The 17,117-nt window shown below is 37.4% G+C and overlaps 1 protein-coding gene across 1 annotated transcript in view; it reads right to left on the reverse strand.

The window, feature by feature from the left end:
• Positions 1 to 788: 788 nt before the first annotated feature.
• The window catches only part of FAM117B (family with sequence similarity 117 member B), a 28,975-nt gene continuing 12,646 nt past the window's right edge, over positions 789 to 17,117 (reverse strand). The window contains 5 exon segments of the mRNA XM_041473386.1: positions 789 to 6,665; positions 8,821 to 8,941; positions 9,767 to 9,992; positions 11,000 to 11,143; positions 16,901 to 17,014. Of these exon segments, the coding sequence (XP_041329320.1) occupies positions 6,347 to 6,665; positions 8,821 to 8,941; positions 9,767 to 9,992; positions 11,000 to 11,143; positions 16,901 to 17,014 (924 nt within the window). The 3' untranslated portion in view covers positions 789 to 6,346.

Raw genomic sequence — 17,117 nt, forward strand, 5'->3', positions numbered from 1 at the left:
GGGGAATTGCTCCAATTTGTCTAAGAGGCAAAGAGGAATTTGCCTCTTAGACAAATTATACCAAAATTCCATTCTGAAATGAAATATAGCTGACAATGATTTTCCAGAAGGGGAATTGCTCCAAGCCTTTTAGACAAATTATACCAAAATCTAATACAAGAGCTAGCAAAAAAAATCCAAACCCAATAATTTATCTAGTTTACCACTTCTAATTTAAAGAAGTTGTGGCTCCGAGTTCTGCTCATGAAGAAAGATGCTTGTTTTGAGTAAACAGACAGATGTAGAACATGAGACTATTTCAACAATCAGCCTAAGTGCCTCCTCAGGTAGGCTACAGCAATTGCATTCTACTGAACAGCAGAATGAACCTACCAGCAGGAATCCAGGGTTTTTCCTCAGTCCCACTCTCATACCTTCACTCCCAGAAGAACACATGCTGAATCCTTCTGTTTCCAAAATCCAGGACCTTCCCCTAATGGTAGAATTGTAGTGTCCTCAGGAACTGACCAAACTTCCTGAAGATGAAGACAGGGAAAGGCAGAATTTTCAGGACTGTTGTCCAGGATGCACTGGAGGAATGAGGGTATTAATTAAATATTTCCATTCTGATGAATTTTTTCCAAAAGGGTTTAAAAAGTGCTTATTTGTAGTAAATGCCCACCACCCTCAGGGCAAATGCTCAGGCAAATCTCCAGATGGTGCAAACACAAAAACCCCTTGCTACTAAAAATAAATCCAAGATTAGCCCATAGCTTGAAGTGACGGCTTTTTATTTTAGGCAAAAACAAAACAAAAAAAAAAAACAAAAACAAACAAACAAAAAAAAAAGGCCAAAAACATTCCGCTATTGCAGTTTGTAAAATTTTCACTGTTTTCAGTAGAAACAGTTCACAAGTCAGAACGCAATATTCAAATAACATTGTGCAAAATTGTACTGGCATAACTACACATAGCAAAAAGACTAGTGTAAATCAAGAATTCCATTGAAATTAGTTGAGCTGCTCCAGTTTTACAACAGTGTACATCACCTCAGAATAGGCCCTTTTTTATAGAACATCCCTGGAATTCCTCTTGCTTACAAAAATTGCTTTACATGCAACAAGTAACCTATCAGTACAACATAAGCAAGAACATCTCCACAAGTTATCACAGTGTAACAGAGGAAAACATGTCAGCCAATTTCATACAAAGGCAAATCTAATGGCAGTTTTGAACATCCCTTGACTGCTACCCTCAAAAATTGCACATTTCAATATAAGAAATAATTTAGCATGAAGCCAAGCTATGTTCTTAACTATCAGTACTTTGATAATTAGGATGGATGATGAGGTTTTCATTTTTTTAGCGTAGTAGATTTTCCCAAGAGAGTTGTTCCAAAAGTTTGTGTAAAAAATGTTAATTTGCAGTGTTATCAGGCCAAGTCCTGCTATTCAGATAGACCTGTCAACACTACAGAAGTCTCTGCAGTCAAATACAAATCCCAATGAAGAACTATTAAACAAAGACCATACCTTAAGTATTTACTGATGACATGCAATGAAACCAAGCAAGCAGTAACGGGACTCCATTTCTGTTTGGAGCATTCAAAAAGAGACCGCTGTAGTTCAGCTGGGGTACAGGACTGGAATTTCACAGAACACTTGTGAGTAGTTAACATTCTCCCCCCACTTGATGTGCAAAGTAACAATTGCCAAATAATGTATCTAAGTCATTCTTTGTATAAATGGAACGCTAAGAGTGGAACTGATTTTCAGAGATGCAGAAAGCTCACAAACTTACATCAAGAAAACACACAGATACATCTTGCAGTGACTGGTAACTTTGTTTTCCTGTATACCCATATTCAGAAAAACAATTCTAAAAGAACTCTTTGATCACAGTAAAACCAATTGTTCCGCAGTGCTTTTCACCTCCCTAGGTTATGAAGGGCTTACCTTCTATTGCCTTTCCTAAGAACAAACATTTTTGGTTTAACAAACATCAACCTTGCTCGGGTCTAAGTCACCTGATCAAGGGCACACACCTGAACTAAGGAATTTATTGGAGAAAGCACAGTCCTGATGTTCTCGAGTGTTTGGGTGCTTTTATTTCCTTTTTGCAGGTTATATTAATCTCAAGAGGACAAGTAAGAACAACACACAAGCTTTGCTCTGGAGATGTGCGTAAGTGCGCATCAGTTCTGGAAGAGAACAGCTCTGCAAGTCTGTACATAGAAAAAAAATAATAAAAGGTTGTCAAAAATACCAGCTCTGCCTCCAACCACACCAATTAAAGCAGCAGACCTGTGTGCATGCACACAGTAAGTCAAATGGAAATCAAGATACCCAAGAAGTCACCCTGCAGGAATGACCTCTGTAACTGCAAGTCTCTGGTGACTTCCTACACATCCTCCTTTGCCCTCTCAGCTTCATGGAGGACCTGTCAAGTACTGAGCAAGGAAACATTTAGCAAGGAAATATGGACATCGCTGGCACTGAGTTTCTGTGAAGACATCAGTCAGCATTTTAGAGATGGCAGGGAAAGAGAACAGATAATACTTCAGCAGGGAATTACTGTGGTACCACTGAATTCTTTTAATAAGCAACAAGAAGTTTGGCCTGAGGCAGAGGAAAGGTTAATGGATATGACTTTGTTTCCTTCTTCCCAAAAAACTCAGCCTCAGTGTTTTTCAACAGTCTCAGACTCTGAATTCCAGGAAATTGTATTTTAGATCAAAAAATAGCCCTGAGACTAAACATACTTTATAAGAGCTGCTATTGCTTTACATAAATCAAACACAGCAATCATTTACTGCCGCAGTAAGCAATATTTAATTTTCACTCCCTTTTTTGCTCACTTGGGATACATACCTGAAATCAAGAATTTCTTTCCAAGATATATGCACTTAAGCACTGTCTGTAAACTTTACCAAGTACTTAAATGCTACAGGATTGTGGCACCAAGCAAGGAAAGAATAGCTGATGCAGGTCAAACTTTACCAAAGGAGCCCTCTTCCCCTGTGCCTCAAGTTTTTGAAAAAACAATTATAATAATCACAACTGTCCACAACCATGGACTTTGTAACAATGAACTGCTTCCTTGTGATTTAAGTAGAATTTACAGCGGGAGTAACAGCATTTAGTATATCTCAAAATCAACTGCCAGTGCTATTGAACACAACCACCAGCCTTTAAGTGTGGCTAGAAGTGTAGCACACCAAGAAAACAAGAATATCAAATGCATCAAGTTGTGCATAAAAATAGACCTTTACTTTTTCTTAAGCTACAAAGTAGGCAATCAGGGAACTGACTAGGTCTATGCATAGTTAGGATTTTAAGTAAGCCAAAAGAATTTCAATTTTTTAAGTAGAACTGTGCTTCTGTAATGCACAGGTCAGCTCTCTCCAAAAATGAACACCCCATTCTATACATAAAAGAATTTTTAAAAAGCTCCATGCACTCTCAAAGCTATTTGCAAATCAATTTAAATACATCAGCTAACAGCTATGCTATGGCACAAGAAGCACATAAAAAATTAAGGCTAATTTTTGTCTGCACACATCAAAGCTGGTCTCAGAACAAGAGCTGTCATATTTTCTTAACTCTGAGTCTTCAGTGTGGATTCATAATAAACTTGAGCTGCCACAGCAATAGTAGAATTGTCCTGCATATAAAAAAGACTGACTGTTGTCCTGAATGCTGTTCTTTTATAAAAAGTGAAAACTTCACACATTGACATTTGGTTTTTATCAGAGCAGCTCACTAATTTGTACAGTACATTGTCCAATAACACACAAAGTAAACTACCAGAGAGATACTCGAGTCCTACAACAACAGGTGCAAAAGAAAGTCCTACAGTAAGAAAGCCCACTGCTGTTTGGGAGAGTCACAATGTGATGAAAACAAACATCAGAATGCATTTTGGTGAAGTCAGTTAAGTGTCAAGGCTGTAATAAAGGCTATCTGTTAACTTTAGCCCTTCTCAATGGTTCTTAACCATTCAGTTAAGATCTCCTAATAAAGCACTAGGCAGTTTGGCAACAATGAAGTTCTTTACATGCTACTGTTGCAGAAATAAAAAACAGACTTAAAAGCACTTCCTTCACCTGAGTATGGTCTGTATTCAGTCACACCAGGTTTAAACAAGTCTATCTAAAGCAGTAAATTTTAGACTTCAAATTGCACAGTAGTGTTTCAGAAGAAACAAATTAATATCCACAAAGCCTAGAAAATAACTATCAGCTGGAAAAATTACACAAGTTTGATGCATAAAGCTGCTTATTTTTAAAGCTCTGCTCCTCAACAACTCCAGGTGACTGACAATGTCAGCACAAATCAAAACTGTTGCTTCAAAACAATCCTGTCCATTTTCATGGGAAGGTAGATAGTAAGCCAAATTATGCTTGTCTGCTAATTTAAGAGGTGAAATATTTTCATACCTCCAGGTACAGTTTTAATTTACTGATTTTTTGCATAACATTTCAAAAATACTATAAATAGAGAACTTGCACATTCTAGCATGATTTACACTTACTTGCTGAATGAAGTACACTGCAATCATAGTTACTAATACTGGATTTAAAGGAACAGCAAATATGCATCAAAATTATGATTATTATTTGCACACGTGCAGGGTTTTTTTTCCTAAATCAAAATGTTTGCTAGCAAATTTATCATATTAAGCACTGAACAAGGCTGTTATATTTGCAGTATCATCTTTAAATAGTTGCCATTACGAGGAGACCTGAGAATACAACTGATCCATGGAAACTATGTTGATGGAAGTTGTGTATATGCAAGCCAGTGAGACCTGCTTGTGTGTAACAGACCAATATTCCAACCCAGAGACTGTCCACAATCACACTTACTTTGAAATTACGGAATCTAACTCTGTTAAAGAAGTACAAGATCAATTTTTTTTATAAGTGATATGATACTGGTATTCAGGTCATTGCAGTTTTCTAGGTATCTATAACTGTATTAACTCAAACCCAAATAATGCACTCCAGGAACACATGAGAAACCTCAGAGAAGTTCCTGAACAGTTTCTGTTTGTAGTTGCCTTTCCCCCCCACCACCCATTTTTGCCTTTCATTGTAATTTCAAAGCAACCATTAACTGCCACATTATCAGGACAAACCAAGTATGAAAAAAATCCTCTGTTTTACATGCCAGCCTAAGCTGCTAGTCAAAAAGAGAGAACATACCTGCTGCTGTAAACGTCTGCATAACAGATATCATGCCTGACAAACCATCACCTTCAACGGACACACAAACACCACTATGACAAAAGGCAGGAAACCATGCACAGGTATTTCAGTATTATGTGGCCAGGGTCTATAATACAGTGATGAGTCACATCAGAGCAAATTTGTACCAAGAGTGATTAATGATTCAGGCTGACTCATAAGAATCTAAGCAAGCCTGCAAGAGCCAAGTATTTTCTGGAAGAAAGAATACTGAGTAAGAGGATATGTTTTTTCCCCTACATCTGCACAAAAATTCTATGGACAAATAGAACAATAGCAGGGCAAGTGCTTTAAAATGCAATTTTCCAGCCAATAAACCAACACTAGAGGAATTCTGTGAAGGAAGGAATTTTAAGAATGTGACTTACCAGAAGCACAAATTTTTGATATCAAAAAATGTACACAATATACTAACACTGTTTTTGCATACTCTTCTGTTTTAAAAGCTTCAAACATATTAACTTGTTCTGCTTTGTTTAGGTCTGAGGCTGATCAGCAAGGTCACATAATTTGAGACTGCTGCAATAGTTCAGCAATCCTTTGGTCCCATCAGCTGTAAGCCAGCCAAGTATCAAGAATCCTTCCCTACCAAAGGAAAAAAAAAAAAAGGGTAGGGGGATCATCACCAGGAAACACCATCTGCTACAAACCAGAAAGGCAAAATTTTGTTACAAAATACATATTTTCATACAAAAGACGTCTTGCAAAACCATCTGATTGCCCCTCCCTTTGCAGATTACAATGGTAAATGGGATCAGCTGGCTGGTCTTGAGACTCGTTTTAATGGGGGGGAAAAAAAGTCAGAAGACATACACCATCACAACAACTGGTCCTTTAAATGGGAAAGGATTATGATAGTCTTTGTTTTCACCAGTGTTTAAAAAAAGCAGAAGAGAAACAGAACCAGAGTCTCCAAAAGCAGAAAGTACAACAGCATATCAGCTGCTGCATCCTCCTGAACTTCTCAATGTGCTACCAAACTGTCAATTATACAAACAGTTTGACTATGGCAGTGCCGTAAATTGTTAAAACAATGCATGTTTGTGATCAGAAAGGTCCAGTCAACTGGTTCCATTTTTTTCCCAGTAGTTGCCCAGAAAAATGTCAAGACAATCTAAATTACTCTTCAGCTTCCTCAATACATCCTGGCTGCTGGAGCAGAGAGGTCTGTGGTATTACTGTACTTGTTCCACGAGAGATCCTGTCTTGATCTGTGCTTGTAGTCAAGGAGGCCATAGAAATGGGCTGTAACAAACCAGGCGTCATGCTGGAGGAGACAGTCAGGCTGTGTGTAGTGCCCTTAAGTGTGAGATCCTGTGTGGGAAGAAGTGGCTTGAGGATGCTGACAAGACAGAAAGCAGAGCCACTTTTCGGAATGAAATTCACTTTGTTCTTGTCAGGGCAATAGAAGGCTGGAATTTCATGCAATGGCTTTGGCCTAGAAATAAAACACACACAATAGTTTTATGGAACAAGCAAATTCTGCCAATGGGAGGGATGTATTGCTGAACATATCATCAGAAACAAGTCGAGGTTTCAATCTGAAGTATTTGAGTTATTCAGTAATGCCTTAATGACACAGCACACAGCAAATGACAAGATGGTTGAAACCACTTGTTTAAACGTGCTGCAAGGCAACAGCATGTTCTTAGGGCAGGCTGTTTCCAAACCAACTTCATGCTTGATCACAAGCCCTATCCATGAATTAGCACATTCATTATATGAGAAAGTATTTTCAATCATGTTCTCCAGAAACTTGCACAACCCAACCAGTTCTGCTCCACATACAGACACTATTTATACAGCAAGCCCTGTGAAAGAAAGCTGGCATAGCAATGATCCTAATACTGCATATCTCAAAGGGGTTCACAATCATCCAGGGTTCCCCTTTTCTATACTTTTGCCTTCTTGGCATGTTCACATGAGTGACTCTCCGCAGAAGATGACCCCAATCTTACTAAATAACTCAATGCAGGGAGTAAAATGTAGCTTTTCTGATCAAGTACCTATAATCTGGGAAGCAAGTGTGGAACACAAATTTAGATCCTGACTTGCAGTTTTGCCATCTCAGCATAGTACTCAGCCCAAGATATGCTTTAAGAAAAACAGAACTGGAATGGAAATCATGGAGAGCTTAGGAATGCCTTCTGTGTTCTAATGCTGCAATGTAAATCTACTTACAGTAGCCAAAATCTACTTCAATTCAGAACTATAGAAATCTGCTTTAAAGTCCCTCTTTACTGCTTGAAAACAGCCACCAGAAATTTTTATTCACTTTTTGTTGTTGCCAGCATTGTCCGTTAGCCCATAACCTCTCCCTCCCTTCCTTGTGTTTGTAGAAGAGCCATATTCACTTCTGTCTTTGTTTTACTAAGCCAAGCAAGCCAATCTTCCAGTACATTTTTGTAGAGATACTTTATTCTGAAAAGCAATCCTGTTCATAAAACAGGGTACATTTCCATCCTAGCCAATTCTCCCCAATGTCCAGAAAATTCAACCCCACTTATAAATTTTCTTCCCAAGTGAAAATCTTGTATAGGATTTTCAAATAGAAATTATGTTAAACAAAGGTTGAGCCTTAAATAGTTACACTCATGTATTCCATATACACATGGAATTGAAGTAGCAGACATGAAAAGATGTTTTGTCATGAGACTGCAGTGTCTGAGGACTGCTATGGCTAGGTAGAAACTTCTGTAGAAGCCTTTTCACTTTTCACACAGCGCAACAGTCCTACAGCTATGCAGAGAGGACTTCCAAAAAGAAATGCAAAGGCAAGTCAAACTGCAATAGAGTATGTTAGTGTAGCAAGTGAATAGTAACTATCTATCTGTCAGTAACACAGTTTACACACAGACAGCAAACTGCAGTTATTGTAACCCTTCCCACATTGCCATGGGACAGGCTGTAGAAGCCTCTCAAAATCCATTTGCACAGGTCAGCCAAGCTCATTTTCTTTTTAACTAGCATTTATACTAGATGTCATTCTTGAGATAATATAAGAGAATTGTAACCAATCTATACTCCTTGTGTGACAAGATGGAATTTTTAACTGTAGGTTAAGATTCTAGCATACAAGTGACATAAGGGTATAAAAAACTACTTTGAAATATTAATAAAACATCACCTCTGAGAATATTCCCAAATGACAAAAGTTGGCTTTTCCAGAATAACCAAAGCATTAAATACTCAGGGTCAGGTTCACTCCTCTGTCACTTGAAGTTTCACAACTACATTAATTTAGCTGAAAAGAATACGGACTTCAGAGTCTAGATTACTGGATGTGCCTGCCAAGCTGTAACAAATTAGCTGATGTTACAGCCTGTTATTACCTCTCCCCCTATCTGCCAGGTAAGAGACTCCTCTCAAATTATGCTGGTTTTTAAAAAACATCACTCAAGATTTTAACACTAAATACCAGCAGTAAAATATATACAGATATGCCAATATATAGTCACACCAAAAAACAGAGATCAGGTTGTTAGCACAGCTTTAGCAAGTGGACTAATAACTTCTATCTGACACAAAATCAATAAAGCAATAATTAATCTGATTCTTAGATGTTATTTCTTATGTAGCAAAAACCAACTTACAAGTTTTCCTCAAAGACTTTCACCTTTTCACAGCCCTCAGGAGGCTCACGCTTGAACATGTAGCTGTTGTTGGGTTTTGGCGAGGTAGCGTACTTTGGCAAGGGAGAATTATTCCCATTTTCTGCAGGAACAGAGTTTCTCATTATGTAAATGTGACACACTATAAAAAACCACAAAAGCTACCTTTAAATGCCCCCCGAATTTAAAGTCACTTCATTACCAATGTTATGAAATTTAAAAACATTTTCATTTGCCTTCAAAGCCTTCATTTGCAAATAAGCTGTCTTATCTCAATTTCTTTCCTTCTTTCTATTTCTCCTTATAACATTTTTAGGCTCCTCTACAATCTCTGATCATTCCTGGACATTTTCAATTTTTAACTACAAACCTAAAACTATGGTTCTGTATTTTCACCATCTTCCCAAAAGAAATGGGCAGAAGCCATATTCTTTAAAAAAACAGAACAGGTTTATGTTGAATTATAAAATTCTCCTTGGATCTCTCAAAAGATTTCAGATAAAAAAAGAATAATTAAATAAACCCCAAACACTTAAACTTTTATGGGTATGTGTATGAAATGCTGTAAGGTTGCAGATTTTGGCCAAGATCATAAAAAATATCCAACACAAGCAACAGGACTACTCTGCCTGTTTCACCTGATACTGTACATTTTTGCTTCTTCAACCTGCTTAAAATACTTGAATAATCTATTAATTAAAAGAAAAGCTTTTTGGGAAGCATATTCCTCAGTCACATCTATCCAGCTTTAATTAATATGTGTGCACACATATGGAGCATTTGGAGCAATCTGGAAAAAACCTGATCATGTATCAAGTCCACATTCCACCACTTCCCCATGGATGCAGGGAACAACCCCTCTCTTTTATCGATGTAGTTACACACCGCCTAAGTTCAGCATTATTGAACTTTTAAAGTGACACGGTACCTTTATCTCTGGAATCACCAAGCAGATCATCTGCAGAACATGGACTTTCCTCACTGCCTTCATTACATATGGTAAGAAATGAGGTTGGAGACACCGACTGGGAGCGGCTGCTGTTGTTGCTGCCCTTGTCTGCTCCACCGGGTGTTTGGGTGTCAATGCTGCGAGTGCTGCTGCTGCGCTGCACCAACGGAGGTGGGGCACGGTGCCCGTCTGGAATATCTTGAGGCTGTTAAAATTAAAGGTATCAGACACCTGCTCTTGTCTGGATAGCAATTTCTTTAAATGGTGAGGGTCTTTTTGGGTTTCATAAAACCATTTGAAAAAGAAAATTTTATTCATTACATGCAACTCCAAAAGAAACTAAAATGTCAGTTTCAGAAACTATGGACACTTTCTAAAATTTCACATCATCACAGAATTCCTGAGGCTGGAAGGAATTTCTTGAGATTATCAGGTTTAACATCTCTGCTCAAGCAGACTCCGGTAGAACAGTGTATCCAGGATTCTGTCCAGTCAAGTTTTTAATATCTCCATAGACAATGATTCCACAGCTTCTCTGGGCAACTTGCTCTGGGCTTTACACATCCTCACACATGGAAAAAAAAAAAAAAAAAAAAAACCCACAAAAAAAACCAAACAAACCAAAACCCACTGCTCCTTTCTCCACCACTGGGCACTACTGAAAAGAGACCAGCTCCCTCCATTTCTGCACATGAGATGTTTATGCACATTGATAAGATCCCTGGAGCTGTCTCTCCTCAAGGCTGAACACTCCCATCTCTCTCAGCTTCTCTTCATATCAAAAACATTCTGGTTCCTTAATAATCTTCACAGTCTGTATTTCTGATATCTTACTAAATTCACCTCTAAAAACTATTAAAATAAAATGAACATTAAAAATGGGCAAATTATGGTTCACCTAGGATGGGGGTAGTTCAGAATGGGCAAAAGAGAGTTACTACAAAAACTCTCAAAACAGACATTTTGCTTTTCCCTGTTTTACTGAGATTTCTTATTTAGAGGAAAAGGTACAGATTCAAGCTTTAACTCTTTCATTCCTTTTGCTTTCCAAGAGACTTTTCAACTTACCTTATTAAAGAAAATAATAACTAAAAATATAAATAAAATTAATTCCAGACAAACTGAATTCAAAACTGGTGCAAAATAAAGTTTATGATCTCAAAACAAAACAAAAATCACTACATTAGAGCCAACATGGTGGCAGATACATACCACAAGTTGTTCCTCTTTGTCTCCTGTCTCCTTAATTATTATCTCAATCTCTTGATTCAATCCCTCTACACTGTTTCGGAACCGTGATCCCGTGGATTTGGTAATAGGTATCACAGGAACGAGAGCACTCTTTGGGATGTGAGCCTAAAGAACCAGAGACAATAACAAAACAATGCAGATTTATTTACAAAACAAAGTTACTATTTCTACCCAAAAGTGACCCTTGAAACAGAACACATCTACACTTCAGTATCAAGGATTTACACAAAATCATAGTGATTGTGTTCAAATGGATGCTTGAACTGAAGGCAGACATCCTGACTTTTGTTTCAAATCCAATTTCTAGCAGGAAAACCTACATAACCTAGTCTCAAAACCTCCCTTGATATGGTCTGCCTCTAGCTTGACGTAGCTTTACAAGTGAAAATGAAACAGTAAATATTTAAATGTAAGTAATTCTAAAGCCTTTAAAATATATTCACATTCCTCCTAAAGTGAACTACATCACCATGTCACATCACTCATTGTTGGATGGTAACCACATTAAAATTGTATTTTAACGGAAATCTGTGGCCACCTGCAATAACATGACAAATGCAGAAGCAAAATGATTCCACAAATGCAAGATTGCACTACGCTAAAAATTAAAACCAATGTATTAACTGTATTGAGACAGAATAAAACATTGACAAAACAACTTAGGGTGACTTTCACATAAAGAATAAAATCCCAAACCCAAATGTTAATACTTAGTTGCTGCAGAAGGAAAATTAGCAGTTCAAAAATCCAGTGTTTCAAAATATGTACAAAAACTTCATTCTCAGAAAACACATTACTGAAATTTCCCAGAGCTCCCTTTGGCACACCACAACTTCTTGAGCTCTCCCAGACTCTTCATTAGTGTCTGTCCTCCAGTTAAAAAAGTCTCCCTACCAGAATACGAGAAGACTCTGTACACATTAAGCAGTGGTGTACTACAGGTAATGTAATACTTTCTGCAAACGTTTAGTTCAACACAAAAAACAGCACAACACACTAAAGCCACAGTGGAATTCCCATGTAAAATTCCTGGACTCTATGGCCTAGTGTGCCGTGATTGAGAGCAACTCCTCTAATGACTGAAGGACCAGCATTATCTGGTCTTCAAAAGCTATTTTTGAAAGGGGGTTTCATTTTAATTTTTCCTTTAAGTGACGACACTACATAGACAGACACCAAAGCATTTTAATTTCCTGTGTACCTTCTCAAAAAAATCACACAAAGCTTGTCTGGCAGAAAATCTACCTCAGAAAAATTAATGTAAACAAGATATTTTACACACAGATCATAATGGAGATTTCTTGTTACAATCACAAATCTCTACAGCAGCAGAACTCATGAATTATATTGGTTCTGCTTTCTTGAAACATTAGGTTAGCCATAAAAAAAACCCAAAAACCAAACATCTTAAAAAAGACTCCACAAGAGCTACAAAAGCTTCTGTTCAGGAAATGCTTGTCACTCTGTTTCTGTCAACAAAAATGAAACATTCTCATAGTGGCCAAACTTGTAAAGAGTTTCTAAAGTCTTGCCTGAAGATGAAAAAAACTACTGGAGAACAGCACAAAAAAGTCTGAGAAAGCAACGCTGCTAATTCTGTTCCAAGCCAGGCCTTGGATCAACAATCCAGTAAACTAATACAGGTTGATAGTCAGCTACAATATAGATATATCAGCACAAGTTCAGGCACTAAAGGCTGTTTATGCATCCAGTTATTCAACATACACATTCTTAGGACAAACTGAGCTTGTTAAAAAGTAGAACACAAGTACACTTTAAGATTTCGGCAGCTCTCAGCAGCCATTAGCAAAATGTGGGAATTCTTCACCTTTAAATATGATTGCCTACCACAAAAATTCTTAGGTTCATGCTACTATTTGAAGAGCTCAAAGTAGATTCAGCAGAGTTCAATATAGTTCAGTACAGCACGTTTCACTTCCAAGAAAAATATTCTGTACCTGACTGAGGATGATTTCTTAGCCCAGGGTGCTAGAGGGTGGAAAAGGAAGGAGGTATCGTGACATGGGTGGAACAATCAGCCTCAAAACAAGAAACTTTTTATTAAAAATACTGCCTTCACAGAGGTCCGCATGGACATGCAGGAATAGGCTACCAGCTCTGGACTACTCATCTGAATACCTGGGAATGCTCACAACGAGGCAAGGTGCCAGTCACAGGATAATAATTACTGTGCTCACACAGTAACACACTGGCACAGCGTTTTCAGTTCTGAGACTTACAGGTATGGCATACACTCATGAGGCTGGAAAAAGGGGGGATGACAAATCTAAATTGTTCACAGGCATTTCAGGAAAAACGCTCCAAGCTCTTCCAATTTTTCACAAGTAACAAAACTTTAAACAGAATCCCAGGACTTGTGATGCTTTTACATCAAGCCACCTCTAGGCCGAATGTATCATGGTAATTCTACTCAAAAAATGAAATGTTCCACCTAGTGAGGTGGTAAGAGTGACACCAAAAACCCCAAGCCCCCAACACTGTGAACTGCATGCAGCTGATCTCAGTATCAATCAATTGGTCAGACACTGGGGACACAGGGCTCCTAGGAAAACGAAAAGAGCAGGGGCCTTGAAGGTTCAGAGTGCCAAGTAAAAATGTAATATCAGCCAAGTGTACTGAGGAAAAACATTATGTTGGAAAAAAAGAATCCATTTATTCTTCCATCTGGTTTCAGTTCTGGCCTCAATGCTAGTTGCTTTCTTATACCAACACTGAGAATATAAAAAGATCCCATTGTTTTGACTCCTGTTCACAGATTTAGTACCATGCAATTAACTCAAAATGTTCTCAGAAGCATCCTGAGATCACCTGAGTAGGCTATGACCTTTCTGCAAACTCCTCTTCCAGTTAAAGAGAGACAGAAAGGAACATTTCCTGCATAATGAAAAAACCACACAAACAAAAACCCAATCATTTGTTCTGAAAAAAAAACATAGTCAACAGCAAGGACTTGATCCTCCCCAACCATTTCCTGATTGTGAGCAGAGGGTCAGGAACAGCTAACAAGCTTATTCCATAGAGATTGTGTGGATTTCTTTCTTCACACAAAAATTATATTAGAAAGAAGCACAAATATACAACCAATTAGAACCTTAGCTTGCAAGAAACACTAAAAATGTTGCTGTAATTCAAGAACTGCAGTAAAGTTTAAGTAGGGAAGAAAGGAGGGAATAAATCCACTAAAATTTCTTCTTTTAACTAGAAGAGAACACCACTTTCCAAACGTTAAACAGAGTTTACCTGGTCTCTGTGAAGGAACTACTGATACAATTTCCTAACACTTTTTCTCACCTTGTCAGGAAGCCAACTCCTTGAGCTCAGAAATCTTTACGTGACCCTTTAGAGTCAACAAACACAAAAGTTTCCTTCGAGCTAGGAATGGGAAAAAAAATTCCTAAATATTCTAATTACTAAATTCTGGTTTCCACACAGTCCTTCCCACAAATCCTGAAGGAACAGAGCTACTGCCAGAAATTCTAGTTTAGCAGTTCTAAAAAAAAGAATGAGAAAACACAGGAACTTTGCCCTTGATGACTACAGTTACAGATTTTCACTCTTGAGTTAAAAAACAGCTGCTAAATGCCATTAATCTAAACTCTTCACTTACTCTTCGAATCCTTTAACTTCTTCCCTTCACAAGTAGCTTGACACAGCTGGCACGGAATTCACCAAGAAAAACAATGTTTTGTTTTGTAACACAGTCCTGGAAAAGCTGCTTTGCTTCAATTTATATTTTATAGTTTGTTTCACAAGCCCAAAAAACTAATTATTCATTGCACAATATTTTATTCACATACTTTAAAATTTGGCAGAATGCAAAGACATCCATACCAGAAACAAAATAATAAAACTATTATGATGTTTAAAAAGTTATAGACATAGTTTGGGGAGGTATTTTTCAGAATAGCAGCAGTGTTGTTCGTTTTGGAAATTAAAACCCACTAAGACCATCTGTGCTGAAGTGGCAATACCTTAGCATTCAGAAACCCACAGGTTCCTGAATGCCAAGCAAACCTATTAAAATGCATGTAATTCTCTAGTGTACTCAAGGGCCCACATCAAAAGTTCTTCAGCATAATTTTTGGTTAAAAATGTCTCAAGTTCTACAAATGCAGATAAAACACCTTAATCAAGTATGCTGATCTGCCTTTTGTTTTGGTTCAGTTTTTTTAACCAAAAGTTTGACACATTTTGTATGTTGATTTTCATGAACTTTCTCAAAACCCCCTAGAAAGGGATTGTCTTTGATTTGAAAGGGATTGTCAGTTGTCTTTCTTCGTTCATAATTTTGGACTGTTCTGACTTAAGCAGTCAGTAAAATCAGCAGCACAGTACACTGCACCCACACTTCAGTAATTCCTAAATTGCTATGTCAAAAAATGTAATTCTAAAAAAAATTCCTAAATATTTCCAGTAGCAGAGAATTCAAACTACTGACATACTGAATTCAAGAGGCACACAAATCCTGAAAAGTCATGACTCCTAACTAAATGCCCTACAGCAGGGATAAGAAGTTAGGGTCTGAGACAAAAGGTGCTCATGACTTTTATACAAAGTAGGAGTTAAGAAGAATAGAGTAGAAGAAATTCAAAACACTCTATTTTCTTATTCTCATTCTTGAAGTAGAACACATTCACTCAGACACATGACTCTGAAAGAAAGAAAGAACCTGGCCTAAATTATTTCCAGAAGGACAGAATGACAGAAATGAATTTTTTTTATTAACTGTTGTCAGATTATGATATTTATTGGAACAATTAAAGGCATTTCAGGAGTAATTGGGAATATAATTAGATTTTCAGAGAAGCTTCACAGCTGAACTACTTTCTCAATTCACAACATTGACAGTTTCCTAGTTTCTTTCAACTACATTGCCTTGCCAAGGCTATTGTGAGGGATTTATTCTTTGTGCAACTGTTAAAAAAATTGTGTGTGTCAAATGTACATTCATCAGATATTGGTAGGGAGAGAAAAAAACTTTTACTCCTGAAAAAAAAAAATCACCAAACTTCTCTATTGGTTTTCTTACTCAACAAAAACACACTTGAAAAAGCATCCGTGTTTCTGAAAGCCTATAATTTTTTTACACCTGCTATCAATTGAGCTAAAAATATTACACCTCTGTCAACCTGACCTCATTAGAAACCTTGAAATAAAACTGAAACTGCACACAGAACATGTGGTGGCCTAACCATCACAATTTTTGTAGAAGGGATTATTAGTTTAAGTCTCAATGCATGATAAATGGGAAAGAAAAAGATAAAATCTTAAAAAGGCTGAATGAAGTTATGAAGTGTGTAAACACAAATAAATAACCTCATGGAGTAGCCTTTTGTCAGGTAAGCTCTGTAAATCTCATCACAGTATTACATGAGTGTTTGGCAAGACAACAAAGCGCACTCAGAAAAGCTACCTTTTATTTGAGTATACAGTTTAACCAGCAGTTTGCTCCATGCCATACTCTACATGCAAAGTCATAATTGTTAAAGCAACACGTAATGAAGATGATGGTCTATAGTTTTAGATTTAACTTATCTGTTATCCTTTTGTGGAACCTGCAGAATGCACTTTAAAAACCTTCCTTCAAGGACATATTTAACCACCTGACATTATTTGAAAGTGGGAGTTCAAAGGCAGCTCACACAAGTATCAAAAAGATGTGGGCCCCCATTCACTCAGGCAGCCAAAAGAAAGAGCTCTATTTCATAGAATTCACCTACAGCTACAACATATTTAGCAGTTTGTGGTATTTCTAAGTCCCCTCTAAGACAAATCACAACCTTGAAAGGACCTAAAAGTAGTATTAGCTACCCAACATGAGCAAAAAGCACACAGCCTTACCTGACTGTGGTTAATGGCTGCATGGTTGCCATGAAAAGGGGACTGTCTTTCCTTGTCCCGATGATGCCTGCTGCTGTGTTTGCTTCTCTGCAGCTGTTGACGCAATTTTGCAATCTAACAAAGGAAAAATTCACATTAGATTTCAACAGGTGTATTCAGGTATATAGGTAATTTCATCCATTTATTCCATCACTTAGTTAGAATTATTTACTACCAT

Source organism: Pyrgilauda ruficollis, unplaced genomic scaffold (assembly GCF_017590135.1).
Source record: "Pyrgilauda ruficollis isolate IOZ18807 unplaced genomic scaffold, ASM1759013v1 scaffold3, whole genome shotgun sequence".
NCBI classification, from domain to species: domain Eukaryota; kingdom Metazoa; phylum Chordata; class Aves; order Passeriformes; family Passeridae; genus Pyrgilauda; species Pyrgilauda ruficollis.